Source organism: Macaca fascicularis, chromosome 3 (genome assembly GCF_037993035.2).
Source record: "Macaca fascicularis isolate 582-1 chromosome 3, T2T-MFA8v1.1".
NCBI classification, from domain to species: Eukaryota; Metazoa; Chordata; class Mammalia; order Primates; family Cercopithecidae; genus Macaca; species Macaca fascicularis.
This window is the reverse complement of record NC_088377.1, coordinates 175,678,837-175,700,449: the sequence shown is the minus strand read 5'-3', so window position 1 is coordinate 175,700,449 and position 21,613 is coordinate 175,678,837. Positions and strand designations below refer to the sequence as shown.

Here is a 21,613-nt window from a genome sequence, read left to right as displayed (position 1 = left end):
CAGGAATGGAAGAGGTTTGGTTTGTGGTTTTTGTTGTTGTTGTTTGTTTTGTTTTGTTTTGTTTTGTTTTGTTTTTGAGACAGAGGCTCTCTCTGTCACCCAGACTGGAGTACAGTGGCACAATCTCGACTCATTGCAACCTCTGCCTCCTGAGTTTAAGCAATTCTCCTGCCTCAGCCTACCGAGTAGCTGGGATGATAGGCACCCGCCACCGCGCCTAGCTAATTTTTGTATTTTTAGTAGAGATGGAGTTTCACCATCTTGGCCAGGCTGGTCTTGAACTCCTAACCTCGTGATCCACCTGCCTTGGCCTCCCAAAGTGCTAGGATTACAGGCATAAGCCACCACGCCCAGCCTGGAAGAGTTTTAAGAAAGCACTTCGAGCTCTAAGCTAAGGGAAAAAAAAAATTAACACATAGCCAATCTTCAGTGATCTATGGTTAAATAAGACAGAAATAGTGTATTGCATATGTCAAAAATCAGCAGATAATCCAAGATGTCATTTCTTTTTTTTTGTTTTGTTTTGTTTTCTGAGGCAGGGTCTCACTCTGTTGCCCAGGCTGCAGTACAGCGACATGATCATGACTCACTGCAGCCTTGACCTCCTGGGCTCAAGTGATTCTCCCACCTCAGCCTCCTAAGTAGCTGGAACTACAGACTTGCACCACCATGCCCAGCGAATTTTTTATTTTTTGTAGAGACAGGGTCTGGCTATGTTATCCAGGCTGGTCTCAAACTCCCGGACTCAAGTGATCCTCCCACCTCAGCCTCCCAAAGTTTTGAGATTACAGGCATGAATTGTAGTGCATGGCCCAAGATGTCATTTCAAGCAACAGTTTCAACAACCCTCTGTGGGATAGTTCTCGTAAGAAATTTACAAGCTACAAGCCTCATGGCTTGAAATCCCACCTGCCCACCCCATGATAGATGTAATGAAGAACAACAAAGCCACCCAAGGGGGTAAGAGGTAGGAGGAAGGAGAAGAAAGAATCCTGGATATTTTACAGACAATACTGTAGACCCCCAAGTTAGGGAGCTATACTGTTATTTCAAAAATATTGTGCATATCTTTGGGACTATTAGAATCCTGCTGAATTTCTGAAAATTGAGTCATAGTCACACAGCAGGTCACACAGCTTCAAAAGAATGCCCTCTGTGGGAAAAAATAACCCCATTTAAACTTTCTGATTGGAATTGTTCATTTATTCTTAGCACTCTTTTTTATTTTCTAGAGTGGAAGACTAACTAACACATGTTAAAATAAAAGGACTGTCAAAATTCAGTGCCCAGAAAACATCTTGTGGTTCATTTGAAAGCAGTTAAAGTGTTAACAGCAATAAATACTATGCTTAAGTATCCTTAAATGTTATTTTCACCAATAAGATACTATAAAAAATATTTGTAAATACATGCTAAAAGTATACCTTTCTTCCCTAGTATAAAAAAGTCAATCATTTAAAATATTGAATTTGGATAACAAATTAGCAAATCATTTTACTTTAGCATGAAATATTGCTTTCTGTCTCTCTTTCTCTCTCTCACAACCACACACGCACACACACATGCAAATGGTAAAGAAAGGAGTAAACAAAACTGAAGACAATAACATTTCATGAAGGAATTTGCTCTTTATATATTTGAATCCTAAGTAGTCATAATTCATGCAGTTACTAAAAAATATGAACTACTACTTCTATAAAGAAGGACATTTTGTTAGACTCACCAGACTAAGTATTTTGATTGGTAACTTGTTTAAGCCATTAATTGTCGTGATCTTGTTGTTGGCCAAACTAAGGTGAGTTAGATTGTTGCACTTCTCTAGTCCACTGATTTCTTCTATCTCATTGCCTATATACCATGACTACGTTTAAGGAAAATGTTATTAAAAGCATTTGGAAGAAAAAAAGAATCAGTGTTAAATCATCAGTAGACAAAGCAGCCCGCAGCTTAAATAAAGAATGATTATATGCCCAATATAGGATGATTATTAATCCTGAAGTACATTTTTCCATACAGAACATGTCATATTTTATACAATTTTTATTTTAAAAAGGCATAGCAGCCGGGTGTGGTGGCTCATGCCTGTAATCCCAGCACTTTGGGAGGCCAAGGTGGGCAAATCACGAGGTCAGCAGATCGAGACCATCCTGGCTAACATGGTGAAACCTCATCTCTACTAAAAATACAAAATTTAGCTGGGCGTGGTGGTGGATGCCTGTAGTCCCAGCTACTCGGGAGGATGAGGCAGGAGAATGGTGTGAACCTGGGAGGCGAAGTTTGCAGTGAGCCGAGATCGTGCCATTGCACTCCAGCCTGGGCGACAGAGCGAGACTCCATCTCAAAATTAAAAAGGCATAGCTTTTGAGTGTGCTGGGTTGTATTTGACTCATTTAATCGGTATGGAAAGAAAAATCACCGTGGCTCATAGCTGCCTCGTTGGCACTGTGTTTTCCCTTGATCAATTAAGTCCCCATGAGAAACTCATGTGTGTTCCCACAGGCAGAACTTCTGACTACCAGATCGCCCTGCAGGGGCAACATGCACCAAGCATTATTATCCTCATAACTGGGCTAAGAGCCTGGGAGATGTCATCTGTAGCAAATGGGTGGTCCAAAGACCAATACCCTGTTATAGAAAGGAACAGCCCTTTCTTTCTGTCTACATTGACCTCCATTCTCCTTGTAAAATCAATGAGGCTTAAACTCTGCCTTACTTTCTTCATCTGTTAAGTTCCATTTATTGTGAAAATTTTAGCTTATCTTCTGTGTTCCATCTTGTAGTCACCTAACACTACAATCTCAAAGTCATTAATTCTGTTCAGCTCTCTCTGTTCTCAAACTCTTTGACCAGTTTCCAGGATTTAATGTCATTTCCCCATCAAAGCTCAGTTTTTCCTCTCAAGTAACTCATGACATCTCCATTTCTCAGCCACTCATAATCTGCGAGGCATCCAATCACCAAGACCTGCCATGTTTTTGCCTTAAAATATCTCTTTAATGATTTCTTTCCTTTTTATTCACTCGTCTGCCAACTTAACTCACCGTTAATATCAACAGTTACACGAATATCCATTACTTTCTGCCCTAAAGTCACTCTATACACTGTAGGCTGATTAATTTTTTAAAATATTGATTGAATATCATGTTTCAATTTAAAAATTCTCATCGAATTCCAAATTCCTCACTCTTCTATCTAAGGCCCTTTACTATAAGCAAAACCTGTTTATCCAGTTCCATCTACATTATCATCCAATGAGAATACCCTATTCCTGCCAGGTCAATTTCTCAATAGTTCTGGAATGTACCAAGAACTTTTTCCTACTTCTTTCTAAACCACATCCATTCGTCAAGACAACTCCAAATCCCACTTTTTTCTTTTTTTTTTTTAACATTCACATTAAATCAATATCTTAAGTATTTCTTTTTGACATATAACACTCATTCTCTTACTATTTATCTTCTATTACTTTTTAAATACATAAATAAGTGAAAATGATAGGCTACGAGAACATGTTCACAACATATATTAGCAGACAAAAGATTCTACCTAGAATACATTAAAAATGACAATAAATCAACAGAAAAGAAACAACCCAATAAAAAATGGACAACGAATATGCCCAGGCAATTTCCAAAAGAGTGAATCCAAGTGGCTAATAAACATATGAAAAGACATTCTGTCTCACCTGTAGTCACGAGAATGCAAATTAAGATAAGCTGCCATTCCTTACCCATCAGCTTGGCAAACATTTTAAAGTAAAAGGTTTTGAGTAACAGATACTTTTATACTACTGAGAGAGTTCATTATGATATAGCCACTTTAGAGGTAATTTTGCAATGTCTATCATAACTGTAAATATGTCACAGCCATTCCATTTCTTAGTATATATTCTAGACAAACCATTTCTTCCTCAAAGCCTCTCCTGGTCATCTTCTAATCCCCAGCTATCTCCTTCCATTAATCAGAGAAACAAAGAATTTTTTTAAAAAAGAAGGAAGAAGTCATAAATATTACAAAAACATTATGCCTCCATAATTATTTGTAATTATCCCAACTCTACTACTTAGTAGATTTTTCATTTAAAGTGGGGATAGTATCAGGTGGCCATTAAGGCCAAAAGTTAGGCCATGGGAAAAAAATTAGAAAATGGGTGTGAATGAGCAGCAAACCATAAATCATCTCACAATTAAAAGGCATTGATATCATTACCAAATTACATTACATGAGGCCAAGGAAGCACGTCCTCTATCTCTTGGCCAATAGCACAGAAATGAAAAATTCGAGGTTAAGATTAAGCCTGAAAATACTTAGGCCAGAGAAAGAGGTAAATAAGGAAACTAGACAAAAATGTAAAATGTACCAGAAATTCTTGGGTTTTCCTCAATGGTTTCAGTTTCAATCCTTGGATTGAAGTACAGCTCTGTTTGTGGTCAATATGCGTTTTCAAATCTGTTTCCATAAAGCTTCCTGCCAGAATAGCCCTTCAAACAGATGTGTGTGCTCGCAAATACTATCCTTTCTGGTTCTATTTTCTTTGGGCTGCTTAAATAATTGTTCTGAAACTAGAACAAAGACCAGATCTTTGTAGATACAGATTGTAACAAAATATGAATATGAAACATGAGAAATAGGAGATCAAACTATCTCACTCAGGTATGGATGAAATAAAATACCCTTGGAGCGGGCAATCTTTGGCAACAAAAACTATGCAAGGAAAACTTCGAATGGCCATCTGTCTCAGTTTAGCAAAGACAGGAATCACGTTTAAGTCCTATTTTAGGAGCACTAGAGTGTCCTGGTAGTTCTACCCCAACCAAGGTGAAGATACTCTGAATCACGGCAGAATAAAACCAGTGCTTGTGGGTATCTGCCTCAGGAAGTCTTCTCATGGGAAGCAGGCAAGGATCAGAAAACTAGAAAACAGGAATCCTGAAATTATCAAGAGATATCAGGAATCAAAAAGGAAAGCTTGTTTATTATGTCTACAGTAATTTTCTAAGACATTAGAGGCTAACCACAGTTCCCTTGGTACATCCAACTTACTCTCTGGCTTGGACTCCCACAGCTAGTCATGTGTTCTGAAATTAGCACTGCAAGGACAGAGAGGAGGAGGAATTCAGACGCTCACTGCAATCACAGCCATGGTTTCTGCAGGTACCATTGCAGTCACTAACAGCACTGGGGCAAAGGAGCAGGAGTTGCCTGAACATCTCTGTTGAGAAATACGCTCATTCCAGAAAAATTATTTCCTCCTATTTCTCAGCTTTTCACTCTCCTTTAAATATCAGGGAACTTCAGCACTCTAAATTAATCAGGCTTCTGAGTATAGAGAACTTTCTATAGTGACACAGCAGCTTTTTCCTCTACTTGCTCCCACAGTCACCTCATGTGTGCCTGGGGGCACTGCCAACAGTCAATATGCAGGCCTGGGCCATAGAGAGCTTTGAGTTCATAGTTGGTCTTCAATATCTTTATCTCCCCAAACTCTCGTTCTCTTAAGAACCTTCAGAAAATGTTACTTGCCCTTCCTCCTAACGTTATTCGTGTTCTTTCATAGGTCTTGGGACTTCCTGATAAAAAGAAACATAATCTGATAAATCACTACACATTACAATGAGTTAGCTTACTGGGTTAATCCTCTTAGGTATATTTTAATTTTAAAAGACCGCTATCGGGAGAAAGAAACTCAGAAGAACTCAAAATCATCATACCACATTCCAGCTCTAAACTTTTATGATTCTGTGAATAAATCTTTTAAAGTGAAATTGCAGATCCTTGGGGAAACTGAATGAAAGAATCCTGTGGCACTTAAGCATAACTTTACAACTGGGGAAAAACCCAACAATATATTTTTACATTTTGACGATGCTGTCAGTAGTTCACAATGCTTGACATGAATTATTCACTAGTTCAGTATTTGCTCTTATTCATTTGTCTACAATCATAAAATATGGTTCGGGTGTATAGAAAACAGTTACTGAGAAATAGTAGGAAATCCATCACAGTCTTCTTAGTGGAGAGAGCTGCAATGATGGCTTTAATCAAAACCAATCCTGAAAGATCTATATCACCTTACCAGTGAAAAATGCTCTTCACTGTGGGAGAGAATCTCTCCAAGAAATGAAACATGCATAGTTTAAATGCCTCTGTGACAAAAGTTGTAATTACTCAATGAATTGCAACATGGGAAAAACAATGGAATTCAGAAGTCTCAGTTCAACCATTTAGCAAGTTGTTGACCCTTCTGGAGTCCCAGGCTCCTCTTCCATAAAATAAAATAGTGATTAGCACTAGCTGATCTCTAAATTTCTGTCTGGAATTAAATTTCTATGAATTTTTAAATTCCATTATTCTATCATGATAAATTCTAATAAACAACTAGCCAATGTTTATAGGTAAAGAATAAACTGTACCCTTTCTTAAGAACAAATATACTTACTTAACCTTGGCAAAGCTTATTGTATTGCAATTTAGGATGATTATCAATTAATCATCAATTATCCACATATGGAAAGACAAAATAGTGTAAGATAAAAAATTGGTATCTTATAGTTACCGATTCATTCTGAAATATTGATATAATCTACTACAATTACACTGTCGGTATTACTAGCTCAACTGATTTGTTTTCATTTTAAAGAATTATTTTCAAAGAAATTAATTTAGAATTTTCAGGTTTTTAAATTTTTACATAGAGCTGAGTTAAGTTTAATACTTGATTCACCATTGACCTATGCTTGACTGATTTTATTTTTAAAATATGAGCATGCTTGAAACTAGTGCCCCTCAGCCCGATCAGTAGAAAATTAACAACTTGAACCTACCTCTGCATACCTCTCCTGTCAAATCCCTGTATCTCCTTCCCAGAGATAGTAACTATGCTCAGTTGTCTCTTTCCTCTTACCTTCCTCCCTTAGTTTTAAGCCTAAATTTTATTTACATGCAGGTAGATATATTTCATTCATTTTCTCATACTGTATGATACGCTGTTGTGTGACTATACCATAACTCATGCTTTCTCTTATGAATGTGTGTTTGGGCTGTTTCAATTTTTTACTAGTACAAGCAATACTGCTATGAACATTCTTATACAATGCTCCAGGTACACATATGCTAAACTTTCCACGTGTAGGAGTAAAAGTACTAGGTCATAGTGAACTTGGATGCTCAACTTTATAAGACAATATAAAATTGTTTCCTACGGTGGTTGAACTAATTTCATACCCACAAACAAGGTAAAAAGATCTTCTGGATCTACAAGTTCTCTAACACTTGGTATGTTTTGATTTCTTAAGTTTTGTCAATTGAATGGATATAATACAATATCCATTAATATCCATTAAGAGCACATATCATATGGTCTTTAGTTGCATTTATCTGAATACAAATGAGGTTGATATCTCTTCTTATGTTTATTTGCCTTCTCTGATTTGTTTTCCATAAAATTCTTTTTCTCATCTTTTATTTTGCCCATCTTCTTATCCAGGGACATGCGATATATTTCTCTTTAGTTAGGCCTTCAACACCCTTAAATAGAGTTTTGTTAGTCCCCCTACCCCCACAAGTCTTATTCATCTTTAATAAGATTTGTTTTTGTTGTTTTTATAAATGGGTTTCTTTTAAAAGTTGTTTTCTAATTGCTTGTTTCTGGCATACAGAAATGCAACTGATTTCTGTTTATTGAAGTCATATCTAGTCATGTTGTTGAACCCTCAAAACTCTATTATTTCTAGTAGCTTATTGCACATTTTTAATATTCTCTATAGATAAACATGTCATTTGCAAAGAATGACTTTTATGTTCTCCTTACTAACCTTTACACCTTTAATTTCTTTCTCTTGTTTTATGGTGTTGGCTAAGACCTCCAAAATAATGATGGGTTGAAGTGGCAATGGCAGACATCCTAACTTGTTCCCATTTTAAAGGAGAAAGCTTAGAACATGTCCCCAGTTAGGATAAAGTGTATTTCAAAGATTTTTGTAGACATCCTCTATGAATTTGTGGAAATTCCCTATTACTAGTTCACTGAGAGTTTTTATTGTGAATGAGAGCTGGATTTTATTAAATTGTCTGTTGAGTCTCTATATCTCTGGATCATAAGGTTTATTTCCCTTAATCTATTAACATAGTTAATTATGTTTATAGATTTTCTAATATTAAACTCTCCATACACTCCTGAGAAAAACCCAATTTGGTGGTAATACATAGTCTTTTTAATACACTGTCAGATTCTGTTGCTAATATTTTGTTTAGGACTTTTACAGATATATCATGGGTGAGACAAGCCTGTCATTTTCCTTTCTCTTATTGCTCCTTGGCTGGCTTAGATATCAAAGTAACCTCATTAAAATGAATTGTGAATATGCCTTCTATTTTTAGTGTTTGAAAGAATTTGTTCACTATTGGAAGGTCTGTTTTGAAAATTTTGGGTCTAGGCTTTTTTGGTAGAAGATTTTTAATTTTTTAATTTAGCTTATTTTAATTTATAATAAATTACTTTTATAGTTATAGGACTACCCAGGGTTTCTATTTCCAAGCTAGATGTGTAATATTTTTCTAGGAATTTTTGTATTTCATCCAAGTTTTCAACTGTACTGACATAAAAGTTGTTTCAAAATTCTCTTTTTAATCAAACTTTTAATATTTTCAAAAACAGTCTAATCTAGTGATTTTTCTTCTCAAGACCTTAATTTATCATCTAGATACATTTTTGCTTTCTGCTGTCCAGAAAAGCTTGTGAAACTTCACCACCTGTATCATGCACAATATGATATGCTTACACAGAACCGGAGAGAAAGAAGTATATTTCATGCTGTTTCAAAACTAGCCTACTATCTTTTCAAAAGATCTAAGAAGTTTATTTCATTAACAGTTGATGAATGATAGTTTGTTTTTGCATTTTTTAAAACACAGGCAAGAAATGGTGCCACGTTACACTCTAATTATATACCCATGTTCTGAACTTCTATTGGTTTTGGTGTAATAATTACAGCTTTTTATACTTTAGTGATAAGACTCAATTGCTACATCTAATGTCAAGGAAAAAAAAAACCCTGATTCCTTTTTTCATGATATCTGACATTTACAAAGTCATGATACTTTAGTTTTTACACGGAAAGCTAAATGTATATAGAAATTAAGACTCTCATGATAGAAATGTTTTCAACTGTGTTTTGAGTCCAAAATACTGCGGAGTTGTTTTCTTTGGCAATTCCATGTCAAAACATGGAATGTTTTCTGGAGGAACAAGAGATCTCCATAACAAACTCCAGACTGTCATGCCACCATCAGCATTCCAGGTACCCTAATTGCTGAATTCTTCTGGCTAGCAAGAATTTAGGGGCTGCTGACTTCTAGACCAACCAGTGTTTTTGTTTGTTTGTTTTTGTTTTGAGATGGAGCCTTGCTCTGTCGCCAGGCTGGAGTACAGTGGTACAATCTCAGCTCACTGCAACCTCTACCTCCCAGGTTCAAGCGATTCTCTCGCCTCAGCCTCCCAAGTAGCTGGGGACTACAGGCACGTGCCACCACGCCCAGCTAATTTTTGTATTTTTAATAGAGACAAGGTTTCACCATGTTGGCCAGGATGGTCTCTATCTCTTGATCTCATGATTCGCCCACTTTGGCCTCCCCAAGTGCTGGGATTACAGGTGTGAGCCACCACTCCCGGCCTAGACCAACCCCAGTGTTTCTTAAGCTTTAATGTGCGCTCAAATTGCTTTGGGTGGGGGGGTCTTATTAAAATGCAAATTCTGATTTCTTAGGTCTGCAATGGAGCCCAAGAATCTGCATTTCTATGAAGTTCCAGGTGATGCTGCTGCATGGACCTTCCTGTGAAGCACTCTACACAGCCTGAGATAAATGGATGTCTGAGCCAGATAGCTTCTGGACTGTCCGGCTATCTCTTTGCAAACTCAAAATATATGATAGTCAAGCATGAAGTTAAGGTTCTACAGAGATACGCTGCTAATGTGTATGCTTTTAGTTTGTCAACAAAACGTGTTATTTTGGTCACTTTCTGATTTCTCTGTTAGACTATAATCAGAAAAACTTGCTCATTTAAGCATCATCTAAATGTCCACTAATTGCTCATTTTCACACACAGGTTCTAAAGAGAGTGGTGCTATGTTCCAAGCTTTCCATCATATATGAATAAAGGATTTTTTCTTTTACAAGATACGTCTTCAAGAAGATGTACCCTCTGTTGTCCCTCATCTCAGCCTTATCACAAATGTAGTAGGTACTAGCTGCTGTCATATCCCTGAATGAGGCACCCAAGGCAATCAATTCATTCTCCATTCTGTCCCCAAAAATCCTCAGGTGAATAGAAAGATACTTACTGAGAAAGAGAAGTTACGGGCTCCCCTGCCACCAAGAAAACATCAGTCTCTGGTGTGAAGAAGAGACTCAAGCTCATTAAACTCAGGATCTCCAATTAGCCCCTTAGGCTCTAGAAGTTGGAGCTCGCTGTCTTTAAAGTAGGTGCTCTGCTTGCATGGGAGCCTGGCTCATGAAATAGGTATGTTCAAATCATATCAAAAGTTCTTTTTTTAAAAAAAGAATGAAAGCATATTTAAAATACATTAGAAAAGCTTACTATTTAAAGAGAACTTAGCATGAACTCATTGTAAAATAAATAATCACTAATTTTCCTTATGACCATATCTAGATTTTCAAATACTGAATTTATATAAAATAGGACACAAGTTTCAGTAAATTTGAAGAAAGGAGTTAATTTTTTTTTTTTCTTTTGAGACGTAGTCTCACTGTTACCCAGGCTGGAGTGCAGTGGCACAATCTTGGCTCACTACAACCTCTGCCTCCTGGGTTCAAGCAATTCTTGTGCCTCAGCCTGCCAAGTAGCTGGGATTACAGGTGCGCCCCACCACACCTGGCTAATTTTTGTATTTTTAGTAGAGGCAGGGTTTCCGCCATGTTGGCCAGGCTGGTCTTGAACTCCTGACCTCAGGTGATCCAGCTGCCTTGGCCTCTCAAAGTGCTAGGATTACAGGTGTGAGCCAACACACCCAACTGAGAAAGGAGTTAATTACAACAGAACTTCTTCTCTGGTTCTAGAATAAGAATAAGCCTACACTTATCAGAAGGATGACTATCTTACTTAGCTTTTCAGGGGTAAGATACTCTTGGCAAGCTTTGACTCACAGTTTCATTTCTTGGTAAATAAAATTTTTATCCTCATTTTGTGAATATCAATTCCTAGTCATTTAAATGAATCACATCTCTATTAAATTGCTTATCTGGTACTAGTCCATGTAATCTAGTACAATTCTTGAATATGTAGCCTTTAATTTTTATATTGTTTTTAAAATTTTCCCCTTTACTTATTCAAAGGATACCATCCAAAATTAGTTTAGTGAGAGCATGATACGCCGACAGATCACAAATTTCAGAAATGTGGTTGTGGGAAAAGTCCGCCTTCTGGCAAGAAAAAGAGAACAAAATGTTACATTAATATTTTATTTTTCATATTTACCACAATTAACTGCACAAGAAGAAGGTATTTCCGAATGTAAAGTTAGAATTCATTACTGAAAGTACACTAAGGCTAAAGGAGTCATCTGTCTTTAATCTTTTTTTTTTTTTTTTGTTTTTGAAATGGAGTGTTGCTGTGTTGCCCAGGCTAAAGTGCAGTGGTATGATCTCAACTCACTGCAACCTCCGCCTCCCAGGTTCAAGCGATTTTCCTGCCTCAGCCTCCTGAGTAGCTGGGATTACAGGTGCCCACCACCACACCCAGCTAGTTTTTTTGTATTTTTAGTAGAGATGGGGTTTCACCATGTTAGCCAGGATGGTCTCAATCTCCTAACTTCATGATTCACCCACCTCAGCCTCCCAAAGTGCTGAGATTGCAGGCGTGAGCCACCGCGCCCAGCCATTTAATCATTTTCTAACTGGGATACTTTCTGTCCACCTTGAGAATAGTAAGAAGGCCTCTTCCTTATGGTGCACAGGAACCTCCCAATAACCTAAACGCTTTCAATTCCTGCAGCCATGCTCTCCACTTTTAGCATTTATTTTAAATGTCCTTGGTCTTCCTGCAGGATTTACCTCAATTTCATCCTTACCTACAACCATTTTATTTTCTCTACTGCCCAGTAAACTGTATTCACTTCATTTCTGTGCATATCTTCTTTCCTGTTCCTTTACCTTTTCTATTCCTATTTCCATATATTGTCCCAAGATACTCTCTAAATGCCAAAATATTCAATTTTTTTTTTTTGAGGTGGAGTCTCACTCTGTTGCTCAAGCTGGAGTGCTGTGGTGCGATCTCAGCTCACTGCAACCTCCGCCTCCCGGGTTCAAGCAATTCTCCTGCCTCAGCCTTCCAAATAGCTGGGACTGTAGGCGTGTGCCACCGCACCTGGCTAATTTTTTTTTTTTTTGTATTTTTAGTAGAGACGGGGTTTCACTGTATTAGCCAGGATGGCCTCGATCTCCTGACCCACCTCCTGGTCCACCCGTCTCGGCCTCCCAAATTGTTGGGATTATAGGTGTGAGCCACCATGCCTGGCCTAGTCTTTCTTATTCATCTCCAGGCAATGCCTCTTCAACTTTACATTCTTTCTCAAAGTTGACTACTGTAGGAAAGCATTTTCAGCAACATCTGTTGTTTCTAGTCAAACATGTAAGACTAAAAAACAATATAAAATAACTTTAATTATTCACCTACTGGCAAAAGATAAACAAAAAAGTTTTTTTAAGGAAAGAAAAACTCAAGTTTTAGAAACACTGCATTCATAATATGCTGGGTACATGATAATCATTTTCAGGAAAACTATCAATCAATTACATAATAAGTGCTATTCTTATTTTTCCATGTCCTTTAAAATAGTGATTTCACCCCCCAAATTTATGGAGATTATTTTAGCAACACATTAAATACTAAATCCTTTAAATACTAAAAACTTTATATAGTAAATACCAAAAACTAATTTAGATACAACTCAAATGGCATAGAAAACTGATGAAGTGAATTGCAATATAGCAAGCAACAGGACTACTTAGTAAAATACAAGTGAGCAGACCATATGAAGAAACAGAAATGTACAAATAAAAGTGTTACTAAAAAAATCAGAACACCAAATGTATGCATATGCAAATGGGAGCTAGGTAAAATGCATACTATGAAATAAGTCAGTTTGGCATGATGTAAATGGAGTTTAACGTTCATTTTTTTCTTCTATAGAATAATAATAAACTAGGAATAAACTTATCATATAGGGCTTACTTATCATTGACACGTTTTCATGAACACCTTTCATTCTGGTGCTTCTGGTGCCATAGCATGACATCTATGTAACTACACTTCAGGCAGGGGAGCTAATACTATGCTCTCTATGTAGCTATGGTATTAGATTTCTTTTGCTTTTCTTTTTTTTTTTAGATGGAGTCTCACTCTGTCGCCCAGGCTGGAGTGCAGTGGCTCAGTCTTGGCCCACTGCAACCTGAGCCCCCCAGTTCAAGCGATTCTCCTGCCTCAGCCTCCTAAGTAGCTGGGACTATAGGCTCCCACCACCACGCCAGGCTAAATTTTGTATTTTTAGTAGAGGCGGGGTTTCACCATGTTGACCATGGCTGGTCTCGAACCCCTGACCTCAAGTGTCAGCCTCCCAAAGTGCTGGGATTACAGGCCTGAGCCACTGCGCCCAGTCAGTTTTCTTGAAAGACCTTAAAGGGGTTTGTGCCACTGTTTGGACTCCCATTGGAACCTAGAGCTTGGAAAAAGTAGCCATCAAGTCAAGTTAACATTTTTCACCTAGTAAGAGCAAAAGCATTCTAATAAATACAAAAAGAGTGTACGTACAAGTCCCCACTCTAGCAAATGCATGTTCTCTCTGGTTGGTGGTACCAGGTTCATAGATATTAAATGAAAAGGAAGTGGAGCTTCTCAAGAGGGTGGGGGATAGTACACGAGCCTGACTTACTGGAAAGAAGTGGGCTGTGGGGTCTCAGACGGCGGGTTCAATCCCAGTTCCGCTACCTCCCAGCAAAGGTGAAGTTAGTTACTTAACCTTTCATGCTTCAGTATCAGGACAGTATCAGCTGCCCCACAGCTTTATTGGCGGGATTAAATAATACATTGAAAACACCTGAGGCTGGGCGCAACAGCTCACACCTGTAATCCCAGCACTTTGGGAGGCCAAGGCGGGCAGATCACCTGAGGTCAGGAATTTGAGACCAGCCTCGTCAACATGGTGAAACCCCATCTCTACTAAAAATACAAAATTAGCCAGGTGTGGTGGTTCGTGCCTATAATCCCAGCTACTCAGGAGGCTGAGGTAGAAGAATTGCTTGAACCTGGGAGGTGGAGGTTGCAGTGAGCCAAGATCTCGCCATTGCACTCCAGCCTGGGCAACAAGAGTGAGACTCCATCTCAAAAAAAAACAAAAAAAGAAAAGAAAAGAAGACAAACACCAGGAAGCCACCATCATTCCTTCCCAGGTCTACACAGAGCTCACAGTGGCTCGCAGCACCTCAGGGTATAGCCTGGCACTTGGTACACACTTCTCTAAAATGACCAATATATTTGCTCATAATTCTCCAGGAGCTCAGAACCTTAAAGATGGGGTCTATGATTTGTTTTTGTTCGTTTGTGGGGTCTTTCTGGGAGAGTGCAAGGAAGGGGTATGAAAGGGAGAAACTCCAAAGTTTTTCCTGGGGTAGGGATCACGCTGTTACCATGAATGACTGCCCTGTGGCTTCAGGCAAGGCGACTGGAACAGCAAAAGGAGGAGCAAATCAGCTCTGCAAATTAAATTCCTGATAACCTCAAAACCCTGCGGCCCCACACTGAGTACAGACAGGCACCTAGTGCGGCTTCCTGCACAAAGGAATGTCACCCTGGCAAAAACTACAATTTCAAAGGGAAAAAGTGTGCTATTGATAACGGAATGATATAAAATAGAAGAACAATTGAAAATTAAGGTCTCTCATCAGTATAAGGGAATGTCTGTTTCTTGATTTCAAACGGATTTTCCTATTTGTGCAACTCTCCATAGAATATTTTGGATTTAAGTTAATTTGGTTTGTAAATAAAATAAAACTAATAGATAATAAAAGGCAATAGTTGATGTCCATTCCTTAAAATAACTTTAATTAAATATTTGAGTCCAATATAACAACACTAATCACAAAACCCAGGGTGATCATTTCCAGATTTGTCAGCACATTAGAGTCACCTGATGGTCTCTTTAAAAGTCCAGGCCAGGCGTGATGGCTCACACCTGTAATCCTAGCACTTTGGGAGGCTGAGGCAGGTGGATCATTTGAGTCCAGGAGTTCAAGACCAGCCTGGGCTACATGGTGAAACCCCATCTCTACAAAAAATACGAAAAAAAATTAGCCGGGTGTTTTGGCACGTGTCTGTAGTCCCACCTACTCAGGCTGAGGTGAGAGGACCACTTGAGCCCAGGAGTCCGAGGTTGCGGTGAGACTGAGACAAGATTGTGCCACTGCACTCCAGCCTGGGCGACAGGATCACTTGAGCCCAGGAGGCTGAAGGTGTGGTGAGACAAGACTGCGCCACTGCACTCCAACCTATCTCCAAAAATAAAAGTCCAAAGCCCACACCTTACCTTGGACCACTTAAATCAGAATCTCTTGCAGTGGAATTTGGGCATCAGTAGGTCTGAAAACTCTCCCAGGGCATTCCAAAGCGCAGAAAAATGTAGGAACCACTTCTCTCTGACCTTGCTACTTAAGTATGACCCATGGATCAGTGGCATGACATCACCACGAAGGTGTTTAGTAATCACAGGCTCAGGCCCCACCCCAGACCCAACGGGTCAGAATTCCCTTTTCACAAGAACCACAGGTGATTTGGGCATGCATTTAAGCAACAGACTCACTGCTCTAGGGCACAGCAAACTATTCCATCCACCGCTGTTCACAGGTACTTTATTTCTGTTTCAGAAATGCAAAAGCAAGTGCAGAGAAGCAAGAACGGAGATCTGAAAGCATTATTTTCTTAAAAAGTAAAGTTGGATAAATAAAAGGGCAAAGTTTGAGCCTAGGACATTTTTACAGATTATTCGGATATAAAATTTTTCAGAAAAATTATTCTGCTATATGTCCCATAACATCATGCTGTACATCTCAAATATATACAATAAAATGCATTTCTTTAAATAAAATGTTCCAAGTAATATTTTTAAAAAATTGTTCTGCTATAACAACAAAAAAGTGCAATAATAACTACTATTCAAATGAGGGAAAAAGGAGACCAGAGGAAAGTTCGTTGGTTTGAACACCAGGTTTGAACAAAGCTTGCTGAAAGCCTATCCATTGACAGACCATATCCATTTTCCAAAATAAAGGATACACAAGGTCGCCTTTTTTATTTCATTTCAGAAACTTACATTACTTACCTCTGTATCTTATTCTCTCTGAATTCTCTATTTGAGTGGTATTTTGCTTATTTAATGCACTTTTGCAAACCCCTAAACATGTGTAATTAATGTATTCATAAAGTCTACCTTCAGGTTTTTGGGTGGCTTGAAATTGAAGAATGTAGTCAAATTATTTTGAGAAGCATTAAGTTCTAGGAGATAAGGCATACAACTCACACAAGATAAATCTGGGGGGGGAAACAGATACAGAATAAGGTGAGCCAATAAAATAACAAGACAAAGGCATTAAAAACAGTATACATGACCTCAGAATATTTTAAAATTATAACGGTTGCAAAGACATCTTAATTATTCCATATGAGTGAGAGGAATAAAATCAGGTGTATGTGAAACATACAAAAAAAAAAAATGTGGAAAACTCTCGATGAGTCAATAATTTAATCCTCTTCTGCAGGGGTGGCCAATCCTTGTATGCCCTATTTTGGGGGCAGCCAAGTAACCAATCCCTGTGGCCTCTTCCTCATGCCCGCTCCCTCTCCCGCTAACAGTGAAATGCTACAAAACTTGCCAGCCTTTGAGAAAAGGATGAGAAGCAAAAGCCTTGATAATCCTCTTGATAATTAGCCCTTAAATAACTAAATTAGATCTTTTCATAAAGAGTGGAAATGCCACAATTCGGAAACTCTCTTTGTTGTAAATTAGATTTTGTTTCAGCTGGACTTAGCACCAGATCGCATTAAGTATTTGAAGCGATTTAACTCATTGCTGTTATTTGATTTTTGACTCTGGATTGGATCAAATGCACATCCGAGTTTTGCATTTTATCCGAAGCACACACTTTGAATCTTGAATACTAACTAAAGGACTACTGTGCTAATAAAGGATACTGCTAATGAAATTACATATAAAAGATAAAAGATATGAACTATTGCTTTACATTTCTCTATGACTTTACAGCAGACACAGAGGTAGCGGAATGAATTAGGGAAGGAATCAGGAAGGGTCACACAGGAAGGGTTATGGCCCTGTCTCTACCAGTAAGTCCTTTCTCCGCCTGAAAATGGCAACAATACTAGCATTTCCCTCTCTCTCCTCGTTCTAGATCACAGTATGCGCTATTACAACCCCCTGGGGACGACCTCTAGTGGGAGAGTGCAGCCTCCTCACCCAAAGCCAAGCAAAGTGCTTCTACCTTTCTCCAGGTGGCACAGACACATGCAGATCTGGGGAAGGAAGCCAGTCTGGAGTAGCTGGGGCCCTGCCCTGAGATGGGTGGCACACGCTGTGTAAGGGACCTCCTGGTATCTTCCCTTCTCAATAGTCACTGAAGCCAGAAAATTCCCCCCAATTTCTATGTTATTTCTCTGGATGAAACCATGCCCTTCCTTACTAAATGTAAATAGTTCTAGGAGAGACAATACTTTGAGACATTAACACTTTGTTGGAAATGAATCAGCAAATCAAGGAAGAACTCTTTGAGGAAACCTAAGGAGAAACTGTGATTGCTTTCCAATTGGTATCAGTTTGTCCACGCTGAGCTCAGCTACATGTCTGCCAGTAGTGGTCTCAACTCTACTAACTTCACAGGACACCCAAACCCTCATGAAAGATGATCTAACTGTGGGCAGGTAAATAGAGATCCTTCTTGAAGCAGAGGCAGCAGCTAGTACTTAGCTAGAGACAAAGAGATGGTGAGTGCATTTCACACACTGTACATAGCCAGTGTTTTCATATCAAGACAGAAAAAAGTCCCTGGTCTGGGTTGCTGGACTTTGAACTTGAGCTGGCCTGTGGTCCCTATCAATGCAGTGACCTCCTTGCCCACCAGAGGGCAGGAGCTCCTCGTGTCTCCATCACTGATTCTCAGCGTGTGGTCCCGGACCAGCAGCATCAGCCTCACGCAGGAGCTTGTTCGAAACGCAAATTCCCAGGCCCCACCCCAAACCTACGGAATCAGAAACCCTGAGAGTGGGGCCCAGAAATCTGTGTTATCAGGGCTGCCAGGTGATTCGGACGCAGTCTGAAGTTTGGCCTACACCCGGAGACCAGTGAGGCTGTCATCACAAAAAGAAGAATACGCTGTACCTTACACACAGGAGGCTTTCAAACAGTTGATGAACTAGTGAAACGTGCCATCCAAGGTTCACGAGTACTGACCCAGCTGAAGAGGAACGCCTGGAGCGTAACTGTGGGCTCCCTGCTCCTGTTGTCAGCACTGAGCATTGGCAAAGCCCCCACCACTCCGCGATTTCCTACCCGGCAAATGGAAACAACCTCGGAGGTATGGAGTAGGCCAAGTGCTCCTGCCAGAAACACTAGAAAAGGCCTTCTGATGAGAGGACCATCTGAGATTTGCTTTAAAATAACCCTGGGGAAGCAGGGCAGGGAGGTATATAGATGGACTGATAATTGTTGAACCCAAATATTCATTCCAAAATTCTATTTATGCACATATTTGTAATTTTCCATAATAAAGCTTTAGAAAACTGGAAAAAAAATAAAAGTCTTTCAAAAACAGTAGCATTTTAAGAATGAAAGCGGGCTAGAATATTTCTTAATCGTTAAAAAGTGTACTTTAATTATTAGGGTCCTAGAAGGGGGAAAAAAACCAAAATCAAACAGAGAAGACGTATCAGCAACATTTATTTGTCATAAAAAAGGCAGGCAAAAGAAGCAAGCGGAAAGATTATCAGTGAAGAAAGCAGGTCAGAAGTAATGATTTGCTCACTTCCCTAGAAATCTAAAGAAAAACATTGTACACTGTCAACTTCAAATAAGATCAGAAAAACATAAACAAGGATCAAGCTTTGAAGAAAATTTGACACTGGTAGGACTAATTTCATTAAATGTAAACAAGGTGTCATAACAAATAAATTATATAGAACTACAAATGGTGGAGTTAGAGTTGAAAGAATCAACTAAACAAAGACAGCAAAAAAAGAATGAAAAATATGTATCTGTGAATCTCTGGTGCTCAATAATAAGGATAAAAGAGCTAACAGATTTAAAACACAAAATGTAGGCCCAGGCACAGTGGCTCACACCTATAATCCCAGCACTTTGGGAGGCCAAGGCAGGCAGATCGCTTGAGCCCAGGAGTTCAAGACCAGGCCGGGCAACATGGTGAAACCCCATGTCTACAATCAATACAAAAAATTGGGCATGGTGGCATGTCTGTAGTCCTAGCTACCCAGGAGGCTGAGGTGGGAGAATTGATTGAGCCCAGGATGTCAAGGCTGTGTGAGCCGTGATCACGCCACTGCACTCCAGCCAAGGTGATAGAGCAAGACCCTGTCTCAAAAATAAGATGGCTGGGTGTGATGGCTCATGCCTGTAATCCCAGAACTTTGGGAGGCTGAGTCAGGCAGATCACATGAGGTCAGGCGTTCAAGACCATCCTGGCCAACATGGCGAAACCCTATCTCTACTAGAAATACAAAAAATTAGCCAGGCGTGGTGGTGCACACCTGTAATCCCAGCTACTCCGGAGGCTGAGGCAGGAGAATCACTTGAACCCAGGAGGTGGAGGTTGCAGAGAGCTGTGATCATGCCACTGCACTCCAGCCTGGGCAACAGAGTGAGACTCCATCTAAAAAAAATTTTTTTTTTAAATTTTAAAAATAAGATTTTAAAAATGCAAAATAAGGAATGCAATAAAATATAAATCAAAAGCAAAATAAAGAAAAGAATCCATTAAAGAAATAAAAGACTAATTCATCTGCACTGAGTAACTAACAGAGGAAAAGAAAAGAAATCATTAAATATTCAGGGAGCATTGAAGAAATAATGATCGATCTCTTAAAAGGAAAGAATAAAGCCAACATTCCATCTCCTAGTCTTAAATATCATTGACTGCATCTCAGCCACATCATAATATTGCAGATCTGTGCCTTTTTCTCTCTCATCAGTTATCGGTGCCTTTCTTGCATGGAAAGCAAAGGATCAATATGTAAATTGATACACAAATTAGTTATATCAAGTTTGGTATTATTAAACCATATTACCTACTGCAACGTTTAAGTTTTCAGAAAATTCAGTGATCAATCTAGAATGACAATTACATACCTTCAATTTTATTCACTGAAAGATCCAACTTCTGTAGGTGAACATATCCACAGAGAATGCTAACATCAATTAAATTACAACCCTGAGAAAATAAAAGGTAAAAGACCTTAATGTTGCTTTATCAGGTTACTACTCAGCCTTCTTGCAATAACTGTTGATGGAAAGAAATCCAGAATTTCTTTCACAAGTATAGAAGTGAGAGAACAAAATCTGAAGCCTGCTACTAATAGGATCTCAAAACAGATGCCATAAAAAAAAAAAAAAGCCCTTCCTTTGAAGAAAATAATAGCTTAGTAATATTAGTGTTGTTAGCAAAAACAAATACAACATGAAAGGCCAATTTAAAGCAGTGTTCATGGAGACCGTTAGAACAGAGTCTTTTTTTTTCTTTTAATAAATCACACAATAGCAATAAAGACAAGGCCTTTATCTAGTAGAAGAAAAGAAAAAAATGTCTAGAATTTAAATGAAGTTTTAAAGAGAATTCACAGCTCATCAGGAGATCATTAATAACAATACTACCTACACTTTCACCGGGTTCATTTTCAAAGCTCTTTCACAATAATCGCATCTGATCAAACACAGCTGTGAAATCTGTAGGGCCGCTTACTCCCAATTTAGAGATGAGGGGTGTGAGGTACAGAGAGGTATGTTAATAGCCTGAAATCACACAGCAAGTGAGTAACAGAGAAGCAGTATCTAAGTCTCTTGAATCCTTGTCCAAAATTCTTTTCAGGAAATCTTGATTCTAGTCAACTTCAAGTGACGTTGAGGGGAATTCGGTTGAGTGGAACAAAGACTTCTATGATTGTTTTATGTCGTGATGTCAGAGTCAGAAAAAAAGCAAACCAATGAAGAGTCATTATAAGCAGGTTATCATATAGAATAATGGTGATTGCTTAATGAAGGCCGCTAGAACAGTAATAATAAATAAACACTTACTGAATATCTGCTATGTATAAGGCATTGTGCGTGGCATGATAAGAAATACAATGATGGAAAAGAGCTATACTGTGCCCTTAAGAAATTTATGACTTTGGTAGAAGAGAAGATATGTACACAAGTAATAAGAGAAAGTAAAAAAATAACATGTAACACAAGTAAGACATAAAGGAAAAAAAAAAATCACCAAACCAGGCAACTCTAAGAAAGTGTATTCAGTAAGACAGGTTATTAAG

General features: G+C 38.6%; 1 protein-coding gene across 2 annotated transcripts in view; it reads right to left on the bottom strand.

Annotated features, from left to right (window-relative positions):
* The window catches only part of LRGUK (leucine rich repeats and guanylate kinase domain containing), a 129,026-nt gene that overhangs the window by 96,354 nt on the left and 11,059 nt on the right, over window positions 1-21,613 (bottom strand). For both annotated transcript variants that reach the window (XM_005550807.5, XM_045388333.3), the window contains exons 3-6: window positions 20,436-20,517; window positions 16,497-16,597; window positions 11,358-11,439; window positions 1,724-1,848 (exon numbers count right to left, since the gene is read on the bottom strand). In XM_005550807.5, the coding sequence (XP_005550864.3) occupies window positions 1,724-1,848; window positions 11,358-11,439; window positions 16,497-16,597; window positions 20,436-20,517 (390 nt within the window). The remainder of the gene's footprint in view (window positions 1-1,723; window positions 1,849-11,357; window positions 11,440-16,496; window positions 16,598-20,435; window positions 20,518-21,613) is intronic.